We start from the raw sequence: 23673 nt of genomic DNA, 5'->3' as shown, positions 1-23673 counted from the left end.
CCCTTAATTTCAGTTGGGCCTACTACTGCCCTTCATTTTATAAAAGCCCATCATGATCTCCCCTGTGTACATTCTCCTGTGTTTAAGGAAAAAGTCTTTATCAAGATTTCTAACTGAATATGGAGTTTTGTTTGACTGGCCAATCCCAAACAACACTTTAGACTTTCTTTAGAAGACACTTTAGATTTTCTGAATTTTCACTTTACACATTAGCAGCAGGATACATTGTTAATGCATAAGAAAATAAACTGCCTCCAGGTTCCCAAGCATTAAAAGAAGCAGTTTAGCCATCGTTTTACATGCTAGTTGTAAAACAACCAGAAGCTTAAAACAGGCTCCATTAAACACCTTTTATTTTTCTGTTGCTACTCTACTGACCGTTGCCGTATTACAGTGCTTCCAATTTGCTCTGGATCTGAAGTATAGGAGTCCGAACTGCTGTAACCATCTGCTGGCAAGAGAAAGCACAAAGTTTCATGTTCATTTTGCATCATTAATATATCCTAAACATATACAGGTAATTTATAATGTGAAAGATCCAATTTTTGTTTTTAAAGAAGGTTTATGTCCTTGTATTGCTTCCCTGTAAAGTATCATATGGGCAGGATTAAAAATCCTTGAGTCTGAGTAATTTCAATATATACTTCATATCAGAAATGTCTCTAAGGGTAAAGTTTACCTCATTTTAGAGCTGTTGTTATCTAGCAAGTTTTCATTTGCTGAAGAATATATCAGATCTACATTTTGCATAATGTAAAAAATTAGATCAGAAAGTACTTTGCTACTTACTAACTGTATTTCCAGCTGTGAATTTTACAGATGAACTCATTTTGTTTTCTTCTGGGAGATCAGGTGGTTTCACAAGTAGTGGGCTAGTAGGGTTAGCATGATCTAGATGGAAAAACAATCCTAATAAACAAAGATATTCAAAGTAGCCTTTACTTCTAATGCCAAAGCTTTGATTTAGTTTTCAGCCCTTTGCTGAGGTGACTCAAGACTAAAACTGTCTTGCATTGCAACACTTTCAGGGTAAGAATCATTTTAACTTTGAAGTTTTATATTGTAACAGTTATTTCTATTTCTCAGCATTTACAGTTGGGAATATTTACCTATGTACAAGGCTAATGAAGTTTTAAAAGAAATGTGCTTAATATTGTGCAGGAGTTACATGACTTCAGAAGAAGAGTTGGTATAATGCAATATATCTGTAAATTGAGACTCCACTGTTTCTCAAGAAAACTATCAAACCACCTTGCTTATTTTTGACTAGAGTATTAAAAAAAACACTTAAAAAAAGGCCTAATACTCCCAAATACTGTCAAGTTTCAAAATAATAAACTCAGTAACTCCGGCCACATGAGAACAAGCTTTACAACTGCAGGCTATGTCTTCCAACTTCACTGTCTCCCTTCAGTATTTAATAAAGAAACCAGACATTCTCCCAGAGGTCCAAAACAGATCTGTATTGTGATGGTCCTGAACTATTCCAAGCAATTATCTCCTATCAATGGTGAAATCCACACTGTAGCAAATGGCTAATTCAAACTCTGCATCCATCTAAACACTACTCTATTTCTTAATTCAGAGAATTTCATTAATTATGCCAGTTATATTCATGTAAAGAGAAGAAAAAAAACCTCAGGATGTTTAAGGAAGAAAACCCAACTCTAGTTTTACAAAAACTTCCTCATTTGCAAGAGGAAATATCCTACCACTTCCAGTTCTTTTAAGCTCCATTTCCTGCATGTGGATTTTGCTTGGAGTCATTCTTATTGGAACTGGGTGCACAATTGCAGTATCCTGTGGAAGAGATTAGTTAAGTAATGTTAATTTCATTTTAAATTATTCTATTAAGAGTCTCTGACACCATGCAAACTGCAATTTCTAAACAAAATTTCATTATTTTTTAAATACAGTTTCAGGGAATGGAATATACTTAAAACCAAAGCACTATAAGCTAAAGCTTCTCTCATTATTTATAAGGTGCAACCTAGCATACTACCATAAAAGGGCACTAGAAATGTTTCTATAGATTACTGTGTTGTAAACAGGACCTGGATTTTACCAGATTTCCACCATTTCCAGAGGCTGCAGCACCTCTCCTATGAAGACAGGCTGAGGGACTTGGGGTCGTCCTGCCTGGAGAAGGGAAGGCTCTGGGGGGACCTCATAGCAGCCTTCCAGTAGCTGAAGGGGCTACAGGAAAACTGGGAAGAGATTTTTCACACAGGTGTGGAGTGATAGGACAAGGGTAATTGTTACAAGCAGAAAGAGGATAAGTTTAGATTAGGTATTAGGACGAAATTCTTTGCTGTGAGGGTGGTGAGACACAGGAACAAGCTGCCCAGAGTAGTTGTGGCTGCCCCATTCCTGGAAGTGTTCAAGGTCAGGCTGGATGGGACTTTAAGCAACCTGGTCTATTGGGAGGTGCCCCTGCCATGTACAGGGGTTGAAAATACATGATCTTTAAGGTCCCTTCCAACTTAAATAATTATTTTATTTTTGTCATACCAGATATCTGTTACTTCAAGTGCATCTTAAACCCAAACAATTTCAACCCCCCACTCCTCAGCTTTACTTATGATACCTCAGAAAGCTATGGCCTCTTTAAATAGTGTGCATAACTCTCCACAAAGTAAGGTAACTTTGTAGCAGTTTAAGACAAATAGTTTTAGGAGTCTTCAAAACAGTAAAATCTTCTAAACTTCAGTATAACAAGCCCTAAGGAATATACCTCTAGATAGGTATTGATTTTACACTTTGACATTTTCTTTGTAGCTGAGACAACATGCTCCATTCTAATGAACTTAATACAGCCTTTTCCCTTTGGTTGGGAGACTGAGTGCAGACAGCTAAAAAAAAAAAATCTCAAAACTTTGATGTTTGTTCCCAAGCAACCTAAAATATGGGCATAGATATTTCAGGCTTTTTTACTGTCATTTCTATCAAGAATGTATGAATGGGTGGGACAACGACAGCACAAAACATCCCAAATTACATTCCACTCCTAGAAATAACATGAAGTTCCAAAGCTACCCTTGTATCAGAAATGTAATCTGTCCTAATCACTAATACATTTACATTAATATTTTCTAAAACTGTTTAAAGTGACTTGCATTACACTCTTGTTGCAAATACAAGCTTTTAAAAAACACTTTCTAGTCACATCTCAAGCACTCTTGTTTCATCAGGCTTTTATACTGCTTTGAAATGTGTTACAATTTTCTTTCCCCTTGAGTGGCATTATCATGCAAAGACCACTCTTGCTGTACCTACTTCAGTCCTCTGCTGTAATCTACTGTGCAGCTACTACAAAAGTAATTTCTCAAACAGGTAAATGTTTTTTTATATAATGTATTAATTCAGAAAGTGAATCTAATTTTACATGAGACAACTTAACATACTACCAACTTTCACTTACAATAGGCAAATTATGTTTCTATACCAGGGGATAAATGCACTGTTTTACTTTCTACTTATCTTTTACTGCCAATGCAGCTGATTTCCCAGAATAAAGAGAGAAGAACTAGTCTATAAATTTACTCTTTAGTTAGTCATTAACAACTGCTCAAGAAAGCTGATTCTGTCCTTTGGGAAAGCAGAAGTTGTTCAGTAAGTCAGTCCTATGCACCACTGTTGAGGCTGCTAAAACAAGCCTGCACACTGCCACCTAATATTGCTGTCATTTATTCTTATTTTCCTATGAAAATAAAGACTGTGAAGTATCTGTTCCCAAAGTCTGTTACCTTAGCAAGCATCAAGTTTTCTTTCAAAGTTTCCTATTATTTAAAGTTTTTTCTCAATTGGAAGCACTGTGAGAAAACAACTCAAGAAAATTCTCCCAGTACATTTTTCATTTTTCTGTTGAATTTGTTTGCACATATACACATGTACACACATACACACACACAGAGCTACGAGTTTTCCATAAATTATCACTGTTCTACTTTTCAGATTGTCAACATAAGGGAAAAAACTTCAGATTTCTGTAATTTCCTAATTATGCATAAAAATAAATTATGTTCTTATTGTGGAAACAAGACAGTGATAGCTCTTTACTGCCAAGCAATTATACACACTAAGAAGCGACTATAAACCGGTTTCCATCATGTTTATTTCATTAAAGCATAAAAACGTAGTAAATTTACACCAAAAAAGTGTCTCTAGGATGAAAAGGGCAGGTTTCCACTTTAACCATGACACTGAACTTTTACTGAGGACAATTCTGAGCACAGGAACATTGCAGTTGAATTCTAGCTTACAGCATCTAGAAATGCTATTTCCACCTAAATATCAGTGTTAACTCAGAGTGGAGAACTGATGTATTTAAAATATAAATATATTATGTGTTATATCTTTTCAGAAGTGACCTTAGTCTAATACTAAAAGCAGTTAAATGTGTATTAGGCACACTTATTATATTTTGTTATATAATCTAATGGACACTAACACCACAATGAAATAAAAATGGATATGAGCAGTGGTAATTAAATCAGTAAGAAAAGCAGGATGAAAGCAGCAGCTTAAATACTGCAGTCCTTTTAATGCATTTCAGACTGCTTCAAAGTCACACGCTGTGAAGTTTTAAAACAGCAGAACTTGAAACACTGTAGCAAACTTGGCTCCCAAACTTGGCAAGATATTTAACTAATCCTTCAGAGCACTCCTCACCAAGTAAAGCATCAGAACAGCACAGGTTTAGCTGGAGAAATATGAAAAGCCTTGTAAGTAACTTGGTGAAAACATTAGGAGTATGAAATATCACACTCACTAAAGACCAGCATTTTTTTTTCAGTGACATTGTACAGTCAGCTCCTAAAAGTTCATGCAAATCAAGCTCTGCAACTTGAAAGATATGAAGACACTGAAGACAATCTAAAATGGGACCTGTTTATCACTGGCAGTGGCCCTTGTATTAGCTTACAAATATTTTTAAAAAATCATTATGTTCAAATACTTTAATACAGGTTTTGACAGCATCCATTTGGTATTACATAAAAATCAAGGGAAAAATGCATTATTTGCACTCAGATCTTAAACATGACCTGCACTAGGAAATTTATATTCCTAAAAGAAGCAAAAAAAAAAAAAAAAAAAATCAAGAAGCCTGCCACCATTTCCCAAAAAGCAGTCCATGGAATCATGCATAACAGCTAAAAACGATGAATGGAAATTCAGTGTTAATAAAATTAATTTCAAACAAGCAAGCTAAGTGATTGACTTACAGGATCAGCTGGTGCAATGTTAGAATCAAATTGGGTCAGAGTTTGTGAGCTTGAAGAGCGTTCGCTAAATGTCTCCCACTGCTGAACAGACAGAGGAGAGAAGTCAGCATGATAAGAAAGATGGGAGTAAAAGATCACTGAGGAGATTTAGCACAGTATTTTGGAGGCTGCACTGGGAAGCACTACATTTGTGCTGGACAGTACTTGATTTGGAAAGCACACTGATAAACTCATATTTCTATTTTAGCCTGAGATTGTTGTGCACCCAGGTTTGTTATCTGTCAGTACTGATCTTTGCTTTCACATTTCACAATGAAGATACAAGTGTGCAGTCAAAACAAGTACCTTCAGAGTTCATGTTTGCCAATGAAAATCATACAGGTAAAAAAAACCTGTCAAATTCAAATACTGCATTCAAATATTGCAAAGATAAAATCATGTTGTGCACATTTGTAATTTTAAAATCCAGAGAAAAGTTCTTCAGCTTTGTAGCTGCCAAGTTTCAAACGTATTTTGTAAACTAAGATTTTCTTAGAAAATCCCAGGCAAAGGAACACTGAGCAGAGTACTCCAATTACACAAGTTCAGCTTGCCAGTGCAACCCCTGAGAAGTGATTCTATGCTGTAAATAGTATTTTTACAAGTCTAAATCACTGCCAAGGCAAAGAAACAAATTCAAACATACTTTTGATTGCTACAAGCAAATAAGTCAATCTCTGAACAATTTTATAAGATATAGGCATGCTGTATCAATACACGGTTGTCAAGAGTTATTTCATGCTCAGCAAGTCAAACTACAGACTCAACTGGATCAAACAAGTACCAAAGTACATACAATTAGTCTGTGATCCAGAAACCAGATTACAAATCACAATAGGAATACTAAGTTTACTATATTTTGGTAAAATAAAATGTAAATATTAAACACTACAACAAAAAAATATAAATACAAATCTTTTAGTGATAAGAAAATCTGAAAAAAATACCATTCACATAGTTGTGAAAACAGATTTAATATTTTTGTCCCATCTGTACAGGCAAATTAATGTAAATTATTCCAGAAGATACAGGACAAACTGTCTGGTGATAGTCAACCTAATCTCATGTGTTCCTCTACACTGAGCTATATTCAGTGAATGGCTTGTATGTGTCTAAAACCATTATTTCAGAAATAACTCCTTCTAGAAATTCCTAAGTAACTGCTTTCAATCAGCTGAAATTACATTCAGAAAAATACCAACTAAATTTTTGACTGCTTTCTTAAGTGGTGCCCCCGGAGCCAGAGCCTTATTTCCTCATATCAAACTTAATTAAGGTGAAAATTATGGGATACTGTTCATATTTATTTTTTGGGGGTGGGTTTTGTTGCTATTTGGGTTGTTTGTTTTAAACACACAAAACTACCCCCTTAATGGACAAAATCTAACAAAACCTTTTTAGTAAGGATGGAAGGTTTCCCCTTCCTATCTGCTCTGTCTCACTCCCTTTACTAAACCTCATCTGTGTCACTTAGAAGCAGCACTGCAAGTAGTTTGGAGCTATACAAACATGTTGACAGAACCCATTTTTACTAAGTCAGAAACTTCATGGTCAAGTTCTGCCAGACTTTCCCCTGACTGGGCCTCTTGTGTTTACACAGCTGCTCACTTTCGTGAAACACACATTAATATTTATTTTAGGACTACTACTAACCTTTTAAATTTAATTTGGCCAGCAGCAAAGTTGCCAGTGAAGACTGGCAAACAGACCATATAATAACAGAAATAGTTTTTTAAGTTTTTGCAACTTCCATAAAGACATATATAGCATCTATGTTATATTTAAGATCTATGTTAAAGTATTATTTTTCAGAAATGGATGTTGAATTTACCTCTTATTCTATTCCTCTGATGCCAAACTGCATGACATTTTTTACTTGTCCCCAGGTTCCCCAACTGGGCACAGACATATAAACACCAACACCTCCTGACTGCTCAGGGGAACAAGCTGTTTGTGCTCCATCTTGAAATACTACCAGAAGCTAGTTACTGCTAATTCCCTGATTAATAGAAAGCTACACATATTAAGGAATTACTGGATTGCATCTCAAACTCTGTGAAAGGTTTAAGGGCATTGACAATACAACTAACTGGCTAACATAAAACTCACACTAGCTGAAACTAAAACACTTGTCTTCTAGACTTGCAAAAATGTTCCAAAAATACTTTCAAAAGGTTAATTACTAAAAAACTAAAACTCACAACAACCTAAACCCTTATGGAAAGAACACCAAGAGATCTGAAGGAGGGTGTAACAGTTGTGAACTCAAAAGCAAATCTCTACACTTGTGTCAAAGTAAATATGACCACATGACACTCAGCTGTTCTGAACAAAAATTTAAGAGGCTTCTCAATTTTCTCTAGCTCTCCTAACTAGAGTGCCTTGACATTGGATGAAAAAGATGTCTGAAGTGAGAAAGTGATGAGTGAAGAGATAAGAATGTGAAGCATGTAGTATCTAGAGTTAAGTGGACTTTCATGGTGCCCTTTATTTGAAGCTTGAGATTGATGCATTGGTTCATACTTGTGAGCTTAGAGTAACTTGAGTCTAAAAATCAACCATAAGCTATAAAGAACAAAGTTGAAACTGACTGGGATGAGGCTGCTGGGAAAGGCAGATGATCCAAAGATGCTTAGCTTTTTCAAGAAATTCATTTGTTGATGACAGTTATAAGAGGTTTAAAGAGGAAACAATTACACTGGTGCCTGCAGGAATACCAGAGATTTTTTCATGTCATTAAAGCCTTGAGGACTTTGACCTGACACATGCTGAAGAGAAAATGTTGAGAAGCAAGAAGCATGCACAGCAATATAGCTGAGAAACAGAAATTCCTTTGTGTTAGAATGAAAAACTAAACATTTAATCAACATTCAACTCTAACTTTAGTATAGTTAGTATTTGGTAGTATATTTACTGTGAGAACTTTTCCAAACCTCCTAAAGTTTTAGTAGATTCTCAGAAAGAAAATGTCACATTATCTATCCGAATGGACAAAGTCAGTTTTGTAAGACTAGATTTTGGCTGATAGAGAATTGTCATTAATACTACTAATGCAATTATCCCATTCAATTGATTTGAGCTGCACTGAACCACGAAGGAATCTCCAATTATAATGCAGCTTATAAAATGATTAGCAAGTTGACTCTTTGTTGCAAACATGAGGGAACGTATCAATGCAAATTTTAATACAGTTGCAGATGTCTACAGCTTTTCAGCAACAACTGAGTATCTGCTCACCTCCCTCCTTAAACACAGCTTCCTACCAGCAGTCTAAGAGTCACTGTCAAAAAGAACAACTAGGACTCACAATTTCCTGCATTTTTTATTTGGTAAGGACATCACTGAGATGCTAGCATTTGTCCTTAAAAGGAAGAGTAGATTTTACAACGTACTTAGTCCTGAAAGATGTTTTTTTTTCTGCTCCTAACTTTAATCCTAAATATTTGCTTCTTCTCTGTTTCATACTGACACTCCTTTGGTTTTTCTAAATCTTTTACTATCATTCTATTCATGTGAAGTCTAACAAAGGAAGAAAAAAGAAAAAAAAAGGCTCTTTCATAACAGAATCAGGTAAGACAATACTCAGGTGCTGACAGGACTTAAGATGTTAAGTTTTAAATTGTTCTTGCAAGTCTCAGATTATTAAATGTTTTCCATAAATAATTTCAATACTTTTTCCTTTCTAATGAAAAATAAGCCTACATCATCTTTAAAGTATGGCTGTAGTAAGGAACTCACCTGAGTCTCTGAAGTAGCTCTTAGAATAAAACATTGGTTTATTCTAAGTCACAAAGGCAAAAATGTAAAGACAGAGCAACAAGAAAAACTCCAGGAATCAAGCCCCTACGGGTTTTTTAAAAAATAGACATCTGTGGGGAAAAAGTCTTGTTTGGTATCTTCAGTTTCAAATTCTGACAAAATATAGTTTTACTATATAAGACTCCTTATATAGCAAATATGTAAGATAAAGGATGATAAGGGCATGTTAACAATAGGACAAGAGGCAATGGTTTCAAGCTAGAAAGGGGCAGATTTAGGCTGGACATTAGGGAAAAGTTCTTTAATATGAGGGTGGTAGATCACTGGAACAGATTGCCTAGAGAGGTGGTGGGGGCCCCATCCCTGAAGACATTCAAGGTCAGGCTTGATGAGTCTCCCAGCAACCTGTTCTAGTGTGACATGTCCCTGTGTATTGTAGGGGAGTTGGACTACATGACCTTTAGAGGTCTCTTCCAACCCAAGACATTCCATGATTCTACAAATCACCAGTCCGTAACAGTAAAAATTTTAAATTTGAATAAATTTAGTGAGCAGTTAGCTTCAGATTCAACTTCACATCTTTGCTTCTGAAACAAAGCCAGAGCTATGACTTCTCTACATTACTGGTGATATATTTTATATTTCAGGATAAAATCACCTCTGGAAAGAAGTCTCAATGTCCAGTTCCATCAGAAATTTATTTTGAAGCTTTGCAGAAGTGTTGGCTATAAAAAGGCCATCAGAGGTAACAAAGAAACCCAACCAAAACCCTATCCTGAATAACAAAGATTCACATTCTCCAATAAATTATATGACAACATTTTGTGATTAATATAAAGCTTAATCACTATTAATGACAACATTTTAAACAGTAGTTCATTTCACAATGAGACAGAAAAACCAGGAAGAAAACATTACCTTTTTTTACAATTAAACATGTGTAGAACCTTCCTGTGTCCTGCTGAATTTTTTCACATTTTTTGATGAACATTCCACTCATTATGAGTTATGGATGCATACACAATTTAGTTATTGACTGGCAATGAAATAGCTCTTAAATAAAAGTGCTAACCTCACTGCTCTGATTCAATTCTGGCCAGGTCTGGTTTAGGGATGGCATTGATGGAGACTTGCTTGGAGGTGCTTCTGCTGGAGAGCTGGAGTAACGTACCTCACCAGTCTGTTCCCCAACTTCTGAAACGACAGGAATCACTATAAACCAAAATAATGAATTGCATTCAGTTTACTCTCAGAAAAGCTGCTCACATCCCACAGAAAGTACAAACTACCCTTTGGTTTCATTTTTTCCAATGAAGTACTTAGCTGCTGACAAAAACTCATTCAAGTCAAATATACTATTTATCAGGTGCTACTCCTATTTTGAGGATCGTTCTAAAAAATTGACTTTAGATATTACTCTGTACTATACTATGTCCCAATACTTTGGGTTTGTTGGTTTTTTTAGATTTTGATAACATATAGAAATATACAGTTCTTTCTTATATTATGTGAAAATAACACTAGAGTTTATTACATTGAGAACCAAGAAGTTAATCTTAAAGAATACTTCCTTATATAAGAGATTAAAACAAAACCAGTGTATCAATGCAAGCACAAACAAAAAATAAGAGATGAAAGCCATTCCCTTGGAATACTACTCAAAGAACATTTTATGTTTTAAGCCTCCTTGCTGAAATAAGGGTTCTTCCATTCACCCAGTTTTGCAAATTGAACAAGTCTAGCAGCTGTGACATTGTAACTCTACATTGTTAATGTTATTTCAATTTTCCCAGAGCTTTCAGCAGGTACAGTCCCATGCAGAAAAAACTCTGAGAATTCTACAAATTTTTATGATGCAGCAGAGTTATTTTCATCCTCTTCAAACTATGAGAGAATTGGGTAAAGAAAAGCTGAATAGCAGATTAAGCATTCTCCATTAACACAGTAAAATCCTGTCTTCTACTCTGCTAGATACCACAGTACAAGCTAAAGCAATGAAAGCCTCAAAAAACTCAAGTTCAGAAACAGGAGGAACAGATAAGAGTGGCTAATAAGAATCGAAGACATATTAAGATGTTTGTAGTTCAAAGAATTAAAACTCTAACAAAGACAAAATACTGCACAAGAGGAAAGATTGCTTAAATTACCATTTAAAAGGTCTGTGTGACAGATAATATAATTGAAGATGACTGCCACAAGAATGTGTGATACACTGTACCAAAAATTGATTGAAATCTAACAAAAGGACTTGTTTCAGCCTCCTGAAGAGCTGAACTTTGCAGTGTGCTCTTCTGCTCTGACAGCTCAATATTCTGTCTGCTATCTTCCCTTCCAAAGAAACTCTTAACAAATCTGCTGTCAAACTGAGCTGCTTTGCAGGAGTGGAGGACACCTGTAATTGGTGGGGTAAAACTGGCACCAACAAACAGTTCCAATTGGAAATATTTGAATAGTCAATGGTGAACAACTGCACCTTTGAAAACCAAAACCCAACCCTTATTGTCTCCAAAGTGTTGCTGGGCACAACAAGAGGCACAGCCTAAAAAGAACAGCCAAAACGCTTAAGTCTAGAAAGAAATTGTCCCATCTTGAGGCCAAGGGAGGCTGAGGTACTGTTGACATGAAAAAAAGCCACATATAAGCCAGTAACTCAAAGACTTCAAAGGCCTTGCAAACTTCCTGTAAATAGCCAGGAATCAGATTGAGACTCAGTGTTCCCAAAATTATGCCCAGCACCTAGAACCTCATAGTACAGCCCTTTAGGGAAAATGGCTTTACAAATTATTCAAGACAAAAATGGTATCTAATACCTGTTTCAGGTAAAAAGCAACTGGCAAAAAAAAAAAGGCTACAATAAGCTGATGCTTACAGGTGCACTGATGTTACCAAGTAGTCAAGATGACACAGTGGTCATTGTACACAAAATACTGTATTAAATTCAAATACACCAACAGTAATGTTTTTGTAACGTGCACTGCATGTAAATTGCTCTGAAGTGTACTACGAACAAACAGTTTTCATGAGTTAAAGAAACACTTTAAATTCTCATTTCAATGGGGGTGCACCAGATAGCTGAACTCATTGCTAGTTTTCGGTCAAAAAAAATAAGGCTGAAAACTGCTGTGGATAGACTATGCAGCTATCTGTAATTCAAGAAATTTTGCAAATATTTACATGAAACATGAGTAAGACACCTATGGAAAACTTCAGGGGTTAAAGTAATAAAGTTGTGTAAGACAAAGTATGGCAGATACTTTTTCTTATGAAGAAATTACATTGTTGCAGCAGCCCAAACAAAAACATTCACAGCAGAGAAAACTTGCTTTGAGTTTTGTGAAGGTTTGGTAGCTTTTACTAATTGAGATAAAACTGAGTTGAAAGGAAAGTATTCAGATTTATTTACATACTAGAAAATGAGTAGCACTCTTCAGCTGCAGAACATAAATTCTGCCATGACAGATGCTATCAACAGCATTCAATTATAAAATAAATGTATAAGCACTTAAAGAAGTATTTGTACAACGGCCTGACTTCATGCTCTCACTTCCATTCACTGCAGTTTTTTTCTATAGGCTGTTCTTACACAAGGCTTGTTCATTCTGAAGAGCTGACATTATCTATCCATAAATACCTCAACACAATGTTAAATCTTAAGTGGAGCTACTGCAATCCAAATAGTTCTTCCAAGTATACATTCCAACTCAAAGCACTAAAACCATTTGAATATATTGTAGAATTAACACATTATTCTAAGAACTTGCAACACCTCATTTTTCTCCCTTGTCAGCAAAAAGATATTAGCACCTCATTTAACATGTCAATGTATTAAAATTCTATGGGGGCATAGTGCCATACCCGAAAAATGACCAACTATATAGATGCTTTATTATACATCTATCAGGTGAGATAAATATGTATCATGAAACCAGATGTAAGACAAGACCAATACGTTAATGGGTTAGGGACACCTGCAGTTGGTCACACAACAGATTCACAGGGGCTCATGAGGGAAAGAGCAGACCACAAGAGGTATAGGGTGCATGGAGCCTCTGCTAGTTTTCTTTCTGCTGGTCACTAGCTCAAAACTCAAAATGGAAAGCAACAGCAAGTTTCAAGTGCAGTGCGAAAGCATGGAAGATCAAGGAGTACATTTCTAACAAAAGGACAGAATAAGGGTATTGTTATCACTTCTGAAGTTATTGTTAACCATCTTGCATATTGGTTCAAAAACTCATTTGAGTAATTCACCTTCTTGAACAGTTTGAAATTATGTTATTCATACTGAGGCTTCAGTCAGCAGGAGATGCTAACAATTTTTTTGAGAAAGTCTTTTCCCATGAAAAGAAGTGGACTTAAAAAGATACTTCAGTGCCCTTACTTTACAGTTTCGAGTTCTGAGAAGGCTGTTGGAAGCAAGTTCTATTGAAATACAGCTTTTATGAAAACTAAAACAAAGAAACTATTACAGACATTTAACTGGTATCCTTCTAGGCTGATTTTCAGTCTTTAAGTGGAACTCATGTATTATAGTTTGCTCACAGACCTATGAATAGCTTTTCATGTAGATTAGAATAAGAATTGTAGACTGGAGATTGGGACTGCTTTAACTACAATTAGGAGAAGTTATTGACTTCACTATGGAGTCTTTTATTCAACATACAAGCTTTGGTGATAAATCTGTTAAGTGCTAGAAAGGATTTGCTATTTCCAATATTAGTGGCCCAAATTTAAACAAACAAACAAATTAATTGGCTAAAACTCTTCAAGTTTGCAAGAACTGTCACTTTTCATTGTAGCTAGTGATAACAGCAGAATCAAGCATCAATCAGAGCTTTTTTTTTTTTTTTAAAGCACAGCTTACACAGCATGGTAACCTTTTAACATTCACCAGAACATGGTAACTTCCCTTTAATACCAGAGGGAAAAACACTTGCTTTTCATTACTTTTAAAAATAGTTTTTCTTTAAATTTAAAGACCACTTTATATCTCATAAAAATAAGTTTTACATCAGCAAAGTTGCCTGTAAAATTAAGAACAACATACACATAACACTTTTTGGTTTAATGCCCGATTTATAGAGTTTCCAGACAACTTCATTCAAACAATAAAAGCCTTGAAATCTACTACCAGAGGTAGGCAGAAGAACAGGTACAGATATAGCAATTTTGTTTTATATACAGATATAGCAACAATGTTTTATACAAAGTCTATTCCATTTCCTATATTTTTTTTGTCATTGCCTTAACACAATAATAGAGTGGGTATGTTTTAGATACTTGCTAGGTATTCACTGAACTAATTGTATATATTTCTTTTGAACATCTTTGTCATAGCAAAATGCTTATTCATATTGAAAACACTTTTGTTGTGGCTGACTGCTGTTGGAAAGGTTCTTTGAAGAGCCACGCTACTCCCACAAAAAAATCGCTTAATGATTAAAGCGGTGTTAGTAAAAGCCACAGTATCTAGTTGAAGAACTTGTCAATAATTCTCAGACGTAAGCCTTTGACACAACACAGTATACAGAGACTCCCTTTGAAGTCATTAATAAAAAGAAAGAAAATTCTAGGAAACCACAGTATCTGTGAACCCACAGTATAATATGACTTTCCAAGCAAAGACTACTCGTTAAAAAAACAATCTAAAGCATTTTTATAATTTTCCATTTGTCTGTTTTGAAATAAAAAATAAAGATGACCATAAACTTCCTGGTTTTGAACAACACTTTTATATAGAAAAGTTGTTTGCTTTTCATTTATGGGACTGAGCATTTGGCAAATATTAACAAGCATAACACATACATTCAGTGGTTTATCTGGGAGCATCCAAAGGTAAAACACCATGCACAGAATGACTAAGTGTCAAAGCAATGGAGGACAAATCATGCCGTCAAGTCCAGAGTAGAATTTAAAAGAAACACCTGTGCTACTGATCCTGTACGTTTAAACTACACAGTCCTACCCCTAGCATTAAATCTGTGAATATTTTTTAAATACCGTCAAGACTTAGAAACTCGTGTCATATTTTCCAAAATGAGGGTGAACAGAAAGCATATTCATTTAAAAGGAAGTCTGAAGTATTGTTGGATTGGGAATTTTGAATACAGCAGCTGATCATGAATAAACTCCATGCTGTGACAATCTTGTTTTCCTTAACCTTTGAAGGGAACAGGCAGTATCTCCAAATGCAACAGCCACTATGTGTACTGTTCCTAAAAAACATCTCCCTGTACAAAAATACGTATGTGCTCAGATTAGCTCTAAGCAATGATTAAGATTTCTAAAAATTGCACATAGCTTCACTTCACACAGACCAATGCAGTATGCTCATACGAACCTATGAGTATTTGCCGATATAATGTAATCTTAACTATACTATCATTTGAATACAGTGAAATTTGTGTTGAAGCATGTCTTACCAGTTGAGTCTTCTAAATCAATCAGTTTGGGCATTAAACTTTCAGGTAACTTTTCTGGCAAATCATACCCATTCTTCCTAGCAACTACCAGATGAAATGCAGCACAGAACTCATCCAATGTCAGTGCACCATCTTTATCAAAATCTGAGAGTTCCCTAAAAAGGAAAACTTAGTTTAAGTAAAATTTCTTAAAGCTGATCTGTTTCCAAAAGTCATATTTCTGTTGTGTCACTTGGAAGATAAAGAATGTAGTTTATAGTTTAACACTTCATATTAGCACTACACACTTTATTCTTCAAAGAGGGGCCTTCATTAGTATTTCTTAGAGCCTGAAGACAATTCAAACTCACTTTATTTCTCAAGGTTTTTAACTTATTTAAGACAGTAACACACAGTATTATTTGCCTTAGATTTTTGCCAAAGCATACTAAAGGAACAATAGTGCTGAGGCAAAGAGCTATTTTTAATAGGGAAACACCTGAATTAGAAATAATTGCACTGAAATAAGGATCAAATCTACCATGACCACATGCAGTGATGCAGCCTAGAATATGATGAAATTCAAGCTCTGCACCAAGTCAAAGCTAAATTTGTCACCAAGTCCCACTAAGTGCATTTATAATTATTTGCATCTATACATTTAATTTAAACTTAGACTTGAATAAATATAATTATTCAAATGAATATTTAACTTTAAAATCCTCAAATCAATTACTACTTACTCTGAAGCGTTTACAATTTCTTCAAAAGCTCGAAATGCCATGTAAATAGTGCCAGCCTAGACCCATTAAAGCCCACTAAAATAATATTGGTACAAATCTAAGTAGAACTGAACATACCACAGTACTAGCAAAATTCCACTTAACACCTTCTACTAAGTAGATCAGATGACTGCCAGATAGCTGTCATCTTTCTAAATAATTATCCTGAATAAAGACACATCACACTTACCAAATATGAGAAAGTTCAAGAATAGGTAGTTTTGACTTAGTGAAAAATTCTTTAGCTGCAGATCCTGAAAAATTACAACAACCATTTTTAATATTTAAAGCAAGTTAAATTATTAGAAGACTTAAGAGTTATGGTAAGGGAGATGAGCTATTTAGCAAAGGTTTTGGAAAAAACAGCACTAATTACTAGGGTTAAACAAAGGAGAGAGGCAAATAAGTCTCAAGTACTTTTTTGAATGACACTGGACTTTACTAGAACACTATCAGTAAAATGCATAGCTTTCTTCAAAATGTTATGCAAGCCTAAGTAAACAACAGTGTCTTTGTAACAGAAGTGCTGCGCCCACAATTATATTTTTTTAAAGAGTAACTTACCTGGTATAAATCCATTTAGATCAGGTTGAATGGTTTTAAACTGATTAACATAATACTGCCTTTGTTCATCAGTTATTTTCCAAGGGTCATCATAACTACTTGATTGCCTACGGATTTCATTTGTTGTTGTAGCTGATGCTACAGTTCGTACTGTTGTCTGGTCCTGAAATGAAATATTTTTCCTCAGTATTAACTACCTGACATGCTTCTATGAATTCTCAACTTCTTCCTTTCAAAAAGTAAAGCACAGTTAGATCTTGCAGTAGTTTAAAAACTGCAGGAAAATATCAGTGCATTGCATCTACAGAGTAATGACTGGGTATTTTTGCACATTGACACATATGGATAGGAATGACTGCAGCTATGTAAGCAGAAAAAAAAAGCATGGTACATACGCAAAAAAGCTAAACACAAATGTTTTAAAGTCATAATTCTTGACATGTTTTTAATTAGTAGCTTTCAGTTTATCGTTCAATGAAGTCAATGAAAGAAGTATCTGTTGGGTAAATAGCACTGAACAGGCTACAGCACAGATACACAGTAAACAAAAGAAAAAAAGGATTGCAACATCAATTTGAATGAAGCAAATAAAATACCAATAAAGTGTCACACCTGGACAGAAGCAGGATGCATGGCTAAAAGAGCACTGTTTGGTGGGGTATCTGCAAAACTGACCCAATTTTCTTGATGGGGTGGTGGTGAATGCCCAGACCACATGGGATCACTAGAAGTAGATGAGCCTGAAAGTAGAAGAAACATTTCCTTTTCAAAAAGCCTTGAAAACTGATTAAGAACTATGGGTATGGAGAGCAGTTAAAAAAAAAAAAATTCCTCATGAAACACAAGGTCCTGTCAGGGAGATACACACTTGAAGAATGGTGAAGAAAACGAAAACCAAACTGCACCACAGTGACAAAGTTTGCCTCCTCATGACTCCTGTAGATTTTTACATTAGGTCAGCTTTAATCTGTACTAAAAAGACAGAAGTGAGGCACGAGCTTATTGCAACATGTGTAAAATGTAAGTTGGATGTTACCCATTTAACAGGTTTGGAATGAGTTAATAATCCACATTTTCACTTAATGGAAATGAACAACACTTGTATGGACAAACAGCTTAAAAGAGGGATGTAATACTTGCATGCAGATTTATCATAATTATTTTATTTCCTTTTTAGGTTTGAGTTGGCATTCTAAGAACAAATTCCTTTTAGAAATCAGAGGTTTTGGCACACTTTTTTTTTTCTAAATTATTTCTAGACTAACTTAACTCAATTGCTTAAAAACAGTCCAAGAATAATATCAGGCATCCCTATAAAGTGCTTACAACTGCTATGCATTAACTACCTAGACCACAAGAAATGAGATTCACCAAGTGCCTTGTTATAATCTACTTCTGGAGTACTGCTGACATTCAACATCTTAATATTAATATTCCGAAGAAGCAACTACAGAAAGATTTAGCCATCTACTGCTTTATGTACAAAACTCAAAATTATCTTACATTGCAGATGCAAATGAAAAATTTTAGGAACTCTGATCTGAGGGAAAGCAAACCATCTAGAACAAGACTAGAAGAATCCCAGGAATCCATTCTGTTCCTTGACTCCTAAAAGAAATGCTGAGCTTCTTAAATCTAAATGGCAGTTGTGAAACTGATTACTTTTATCTACTCTTCTTGCACAATTAAATGCTTTCTCTTGAAATATGTTAAATACATTTATAGAAATTTCTGCCTTATTTGTATATTATTTCCTTTTAAAAGGCAGGTCAACTTGAGTTGCTGTAAACCCTCCACACAACACACAAACAAGAGATGATACTAATGTTATAACTTTAATCCTCCCACTAAGATCTAAACTGAAGTGATAAACCTGAAGACTTTATTGTCAAGATGCTGACTAAAAAATATTGCTATGAGAAGTCCATTTATATGTAAGTAGTTTATTTATTAAACCAACAAATATCAATGATTTCAGGTTCTTGGGGACTGATGACTTTACTACTACACAATCTGCAGTAAACAGAGTGAAGGAAATCTGAGAATCAATGAGGCACACATCTTAAGTGACAGTAACATTGTGAGTATACAAAATTGCTACATAATATCTGGCAGTATGCAAGTACTCTTTCATTGAATAAATTCCCTTTTTCCTAGAAGAAAGTAATGAGAGAAATGCTTAGAACTGGTTTATCTTTGCTCTTCTCCTACATACAATAACCATAATTGTGCACAATGGATTTAATCTTGCACTACATAGAATAGGGATTTCCAGGGGAAGAAAGATTTTTTTGAAGCAGATAAGATAAACACTGAAAATTGAGAGGTTATGTTATTTCTGAAATTCACCAAAGTATGAGAATAATATCAAGGGTTTACTGGGTTTTTGTTTGATTGTTGTTGTATTTTTTTTTAAGTTAGCCATTATTAGCTACTCCTTTTGTTCCCAAATTTGTCCTCCACTTCTGGAAGCTCCTGATGTGGCCTGTATCTTCTACTGACTTCATAAAAAATTGCTGAGAACAAAGTTTAACAATGTTTTTTGCCTTGGTGGCATTCTTCGGTAGCTGGTCTAACTCCAGAACACTAGCATGAGACAGAAAAACTGAGTGTCTCTCAGCCCAGGGCAAAAGACAGTGAGATTCAGACAAGTCCTTCCTGTCTCTCCTATGGATATGCCGCACACAAATTTTGACTTTTGATACAATTGATCTCTTCTCTGCTCCTCAAACACTGACATTATTACCACTAGCCTAATATATGTTTACACTGCCCTTACTTCTCCCAAAAACATGTCTTACTGCAGTTCAATTTGTAGCCCACGTAGCATAACACCTCTTCCAGAGCTGTATTTTGACAGCAATGGAGATGCCAGTAGCACCAAACTGTCATACCTTCCACATTTTACAAGAACTGTTTCCTTTCTCCCCTGTACAAATAATCACAACAAGGATACTCTTGCTTTACTGTTCCCCCTTACTCATTCTGTAATGCAACTTTTAGGACACAGGATGGGAGGGCTGGAGAACATTGGAGAAAAATTACCTGGATCTACACACATACTCACAGATTGCCACCAGCCCATAATTAAATTCTTAATCATGACATCTATTTGACCTCTGAATTAAAGAAAGTCGCCTCTAACTTTCTTCTCAAACTACAAATGCAGACTGGAAGCATTGAGGTAGAAGGAAAGGTGGAAGAAAACTGGGTAACGAAGAAAACTCAGAATAATCCATGTATTTTCATTTTATTATGATTCGTAACCTAATAAAGCAGCCTGCAACACTGTCTCTGTATTTTCAGTGAGAACATCATCCACAGCACTCTGCAGGAGAGCAGGCCTAAGACCAGTTATCAGATTTAACTTAGTTCCTGAAGTCTAATGTGCCACACGTAGTATGAAGAACTAACTTAAATTCTTGTGGCTGCTCTATATCCTCTTTTCTACTTTGAATATCCTATCAACACATTTATTACTTGTAGAAAATTCTTACTTACTGTGGGAGAAAAAAGCTTAAAATGAAGGGTAACTTAAGTGTAAGAAATGGCCTATCCAGATGAAAACTGAGTATGCTGTACTTTTCAGTAAGGACACAAATGTGGTTTATTTACAGAGAACTGAATACTTAACTTTGTGGACTAGCGAGAGTTCTCCTTATCAGCCATGTGCAATGGAACAAAACCAGAAGGTGAGTACAATTTTGGCAATAAGAAAATGATGTAGAGGTCTTTCCTTCCTGAATAATCACACTCAGGTAAGAACAATTCTTAACTTGTAACAAGGGCAATTAACAACAATTACTGAAGCAGAAACTAGGAGAACAAAGGACTATTCAGTCCTCTGTAAAGAGAGTACATATCCTAGGACCTAGGATGGAAATGAACCCTTAGCACAGTAGACAGGTTCTGCTTCTGTCCCTCAAGCTTTCTGGTTTTTGATTTCATGAACTGCAGCAAAATCTCTCTCAACAATGAAAAGCAGAAGTGTGGCTTAGGGCTGCAAGTTCCTCTACATATTCATACATCAAAACAGAACTCTGATGTAATGCCAAGAAAAGCTAATAGAGGACCTGTGACTGAACAGAGAATCTCAGATTTTTTGACTAATTCAAAATCATTATTTGGATACTGTCAACATAAAATACTCTGCTTCGCTTCCAGTCCAAGCCGACCACAAGGTAACAAAGTAATTTCTTGTCCCTATTCTGACATGCCACTCAAGTATCATTTGAAGTAGGGAAGGTGCTCTTTCTCCCAAATTTTTCACAGTCAGAATCCTTCTAGCAGCTGCAGTGCAAATTAACTGAAGAGGTAAAAGTATGAAGTGGTGTGTTTGGTTTTTCCTCTTGTACTTATAGAAATTGGAGGCTCTCACCTCATATACAACTCTGTTTCCTACAAAGGGCTCAGTCATCCACTGTATTATTCTATTAAGATTGATCTAGAAGGAATGTTAAAGAGATCAGAGATGCAAGCCAGGACTAAGACCTAACAAGACAATTTTTGAACAGCTTTATCTTAAACTGTCAAATCAAAGACACCTGGAAGACTTGAGATAAAGGTTTTAACAGAATTCATTCACACATTTAAGGATGAGACCTGAACTAACTATACACTTTATTCTACCTAGGTGATCAATGTCTGTCACTGAACTTTGAATTCCCCAAATTAAAATACATGTAAGCCTTTTGGGACTCTCTTTACAAAAAGCCTTGAAGAAAGATGGTAACAAGCACTGGCTTCTGATTTCAGGTCACTGAGCTTGTCACACCAGTGCCTTAGAGTCCAACTACTTATAAACCATCACTAACACTATCCTAACTGAAATTACTGGATAACACAGTGGCAAGAAAAATTTAAAATCTAAAATATTTTGCTCTGTCGAGATGAAAACAGGTTTTCTTCCTCAAGAAATTGAGAACTATAGCTACAAGTTATGCTTAAGACTTCGGATAAGTGTAAGATTTTTAAAAATAACAATCCTCTAATAATTATAGTCCAGCTCAATTCAATACAGAAAGCACTCTAATTTTGCTCATGTTGGGAGTACAAGGATGCACTGGAGTGTCCTTACTACACCTAAGTAAAAATATTTCTATTTAAACATATCTTTATCTGAACAAAAATTAATATGGTTTGATTTTTGCCCTTCTGGTTTAAGGCAGCATGCTGTTTATTATTAAGACCTATCAGAAACTTTTTTACACTTGAGGTTCCATGCTTTCAGCTGACAAACTCATTATACTCTTAACAATGTTTCACACAAGCAGAGAGACCTGGGTTCCTGCTTTTCTTGGATCACAGGTGAAATGGCATAGCCCTGCCTTAAATCCTATTGAGATAGTACCGTGTACTTGCAAATCACCTGTTTTCTCAAGAACATCTTGCATGGGAATCAAGATGAACCTGAAGAGCTGATTTTAAGAAACCAAGACTCTATCCAGATCTACCTGAAGTTCAGTAGAACATAGTTTTCCTGCAAAATACTGTCCCTTAAAAAGTAGGCTCAAGAAAGGGAAAAATAATGACAAACTGTCTACAGCACCTGAAATTCAAAGGAGTAATTAATCATCTACAGAGCAAAAGAATCACCCATAGTGAATCAGGATGGTAATTTGTTAAACTTATACACGAAAATCCACTCTATCCTTCACACTGGCAGAACAGACAGTCCTTCTGTAACAGTATCTCCAAATTACCTGAAAAACACTTTGGATGTGTTTCAGTATGGAATATAAAATTTATTAATATTGACATAGCTCAGATAAGTTTTCAAACTACTACTGAAAATTTATCCATTATACATCACAGAGAAAGTATTGCCAAACTGAAATATTAACATATTACAACAATATTAAACTTTTCAAGAGTATAAATAGTTTGCTTGCTTTCCTGGAATCCTTGATTTTATAAGTTAGAAAAACTTGAAAAGTTAGAAATCAGCTACCAAGCAAACTTAGATTTCAACTTGTAAGAAAAGCACATCAACTAAACCATGCAAGAAACAAGTCAAGATACTGACTGCTGAAAAATCAGTGCCTGGATCGAAACCTTGGAAGTGATCATATATGTAACAGACCAATAATCTTCATTTTTTTTTTATTCTAAATTGGCACTTACTAGCAAATAACATTCAGGACACTGGCATAAACCTCTGTATACAACTCCTTTCACTTCTAAAATAAAGTTTTATTTCCTTATCCAAGCAATTCTAACAACAGAATCCTTGGTCCTTCATGGATGCTTGTAACTACAGAATGATGACAAATTGAAAAGCAACAGATCAATTTTAAAATATCACAACTGAAATCGACCAACCAGCCACAGTTCAATCCAAAACTACAGCCTACAAAAGACAACATATTATTTAGCATTATTAACAAAAAAGAACTTAAATTACAATTGCTTTGCTGATCCCAAATATATTAGGTCCATCAGATATCAGAAAAGAAAGCAGCTTTTTGAAAGATGATGTATTAAGGTGAAAGCTTTTTAAATCTGAGCAGAGGGATACAACAACAGGGAGGTTCTTCATGTTAGATGAAGAACAATAAAAGATTAAAAGCTCTACTGAAACAAGTGTTTCTACCTTGACAGTACTGGAGGTACAGTAGCTTCAAGTATGTTTACATAAGCTTTGAAGAAAGCAAAAAAAAAAAAAAAAAAAAAAAAGTTATTCTGACAATCTAATCTACCAGAAACATAATTCAAACAACCAACATTATCTGCTGCTTTACCTTGAGCTTCCCACATTTTTGGGTACACTAAAAGTGCCTGCAAAATTTCAACAGGATTTCAGGCTTTTATTAGAAAGCCTCCACTAGGAAACTATCATACTTTTTTCCCCACCCTCCAAAGTCTAAAAAAGCATTTCACATGCCACACTAAGAAATGGATCCGCCA

General features: G+C 35.2%; 1 protein-coding gene across 12 annotated transcripts in view; it reads right to left on the bottom strand.

Moving 5' to 3' along the window:
- The window catches only part of REPS1 (RALBP1 associated Eps domain containing 1), a 65451-nt gene that overhangs the window by 12017 nt on the left and 29761 nt on the right, over positions 1–23673 (bottom strand). For 2 of the 12 annotated variants that reach the window (XM_051615872.1, XM_051615881.1), the window contains exons 5-13: positions 17380–17507; positions 16768–16930; positions 16394–16457; positions 15443–15597; positions 10096–10235; positions 5226–5306; positions 1713–1800; positions 790–891; positions 379–451 (exon numbers count right to left, since the gene is read on the bottom strand). In XM_051615872.1, coding sequence (XP_051471832.1) covers positions 379–451; positions 790–891; positions 1713–1800; positions 5226–5306; positions 10096–10235; positions 15443–15597; positions 16394–16457; positions 16768–16930; positions 17380–17507 — 994 coding nt within the window. The remainder of the gene's footprint in view (positions 1–378; positions 452–789; positions 892–1712; positions 1801–5225; positions 5307–10095; positions 10236–15442; positions 15598–16393; positions 16458–16767; positions 16931–17379; positions 17508–23673) is intronic. The other 10 variants (XM_051615874.1, XM_051615873.1, XM_051615875.1 and 7 more) reach the window with 10 other exon arrangements.

The sequence above is a fragment of the Apus apus genome, chromosome 3 (assembly GCF_020740795.1).
Source record: "Apus apus isolate bApuApu2 chromosome 3, bApuApu2.pri.cur, whole genome shotgun sequence".
Lineage (NCBI taxonomy): Eukaryota > Metazoa > Chordata > Aves > Apodiformes > Apodidae > Apus > Apus apus.
The sequence above is the reverse complement of the archived record's forward strand: the minus strand, read 5'-3'. Positions and strand labels throughout refer to the sequence as shown.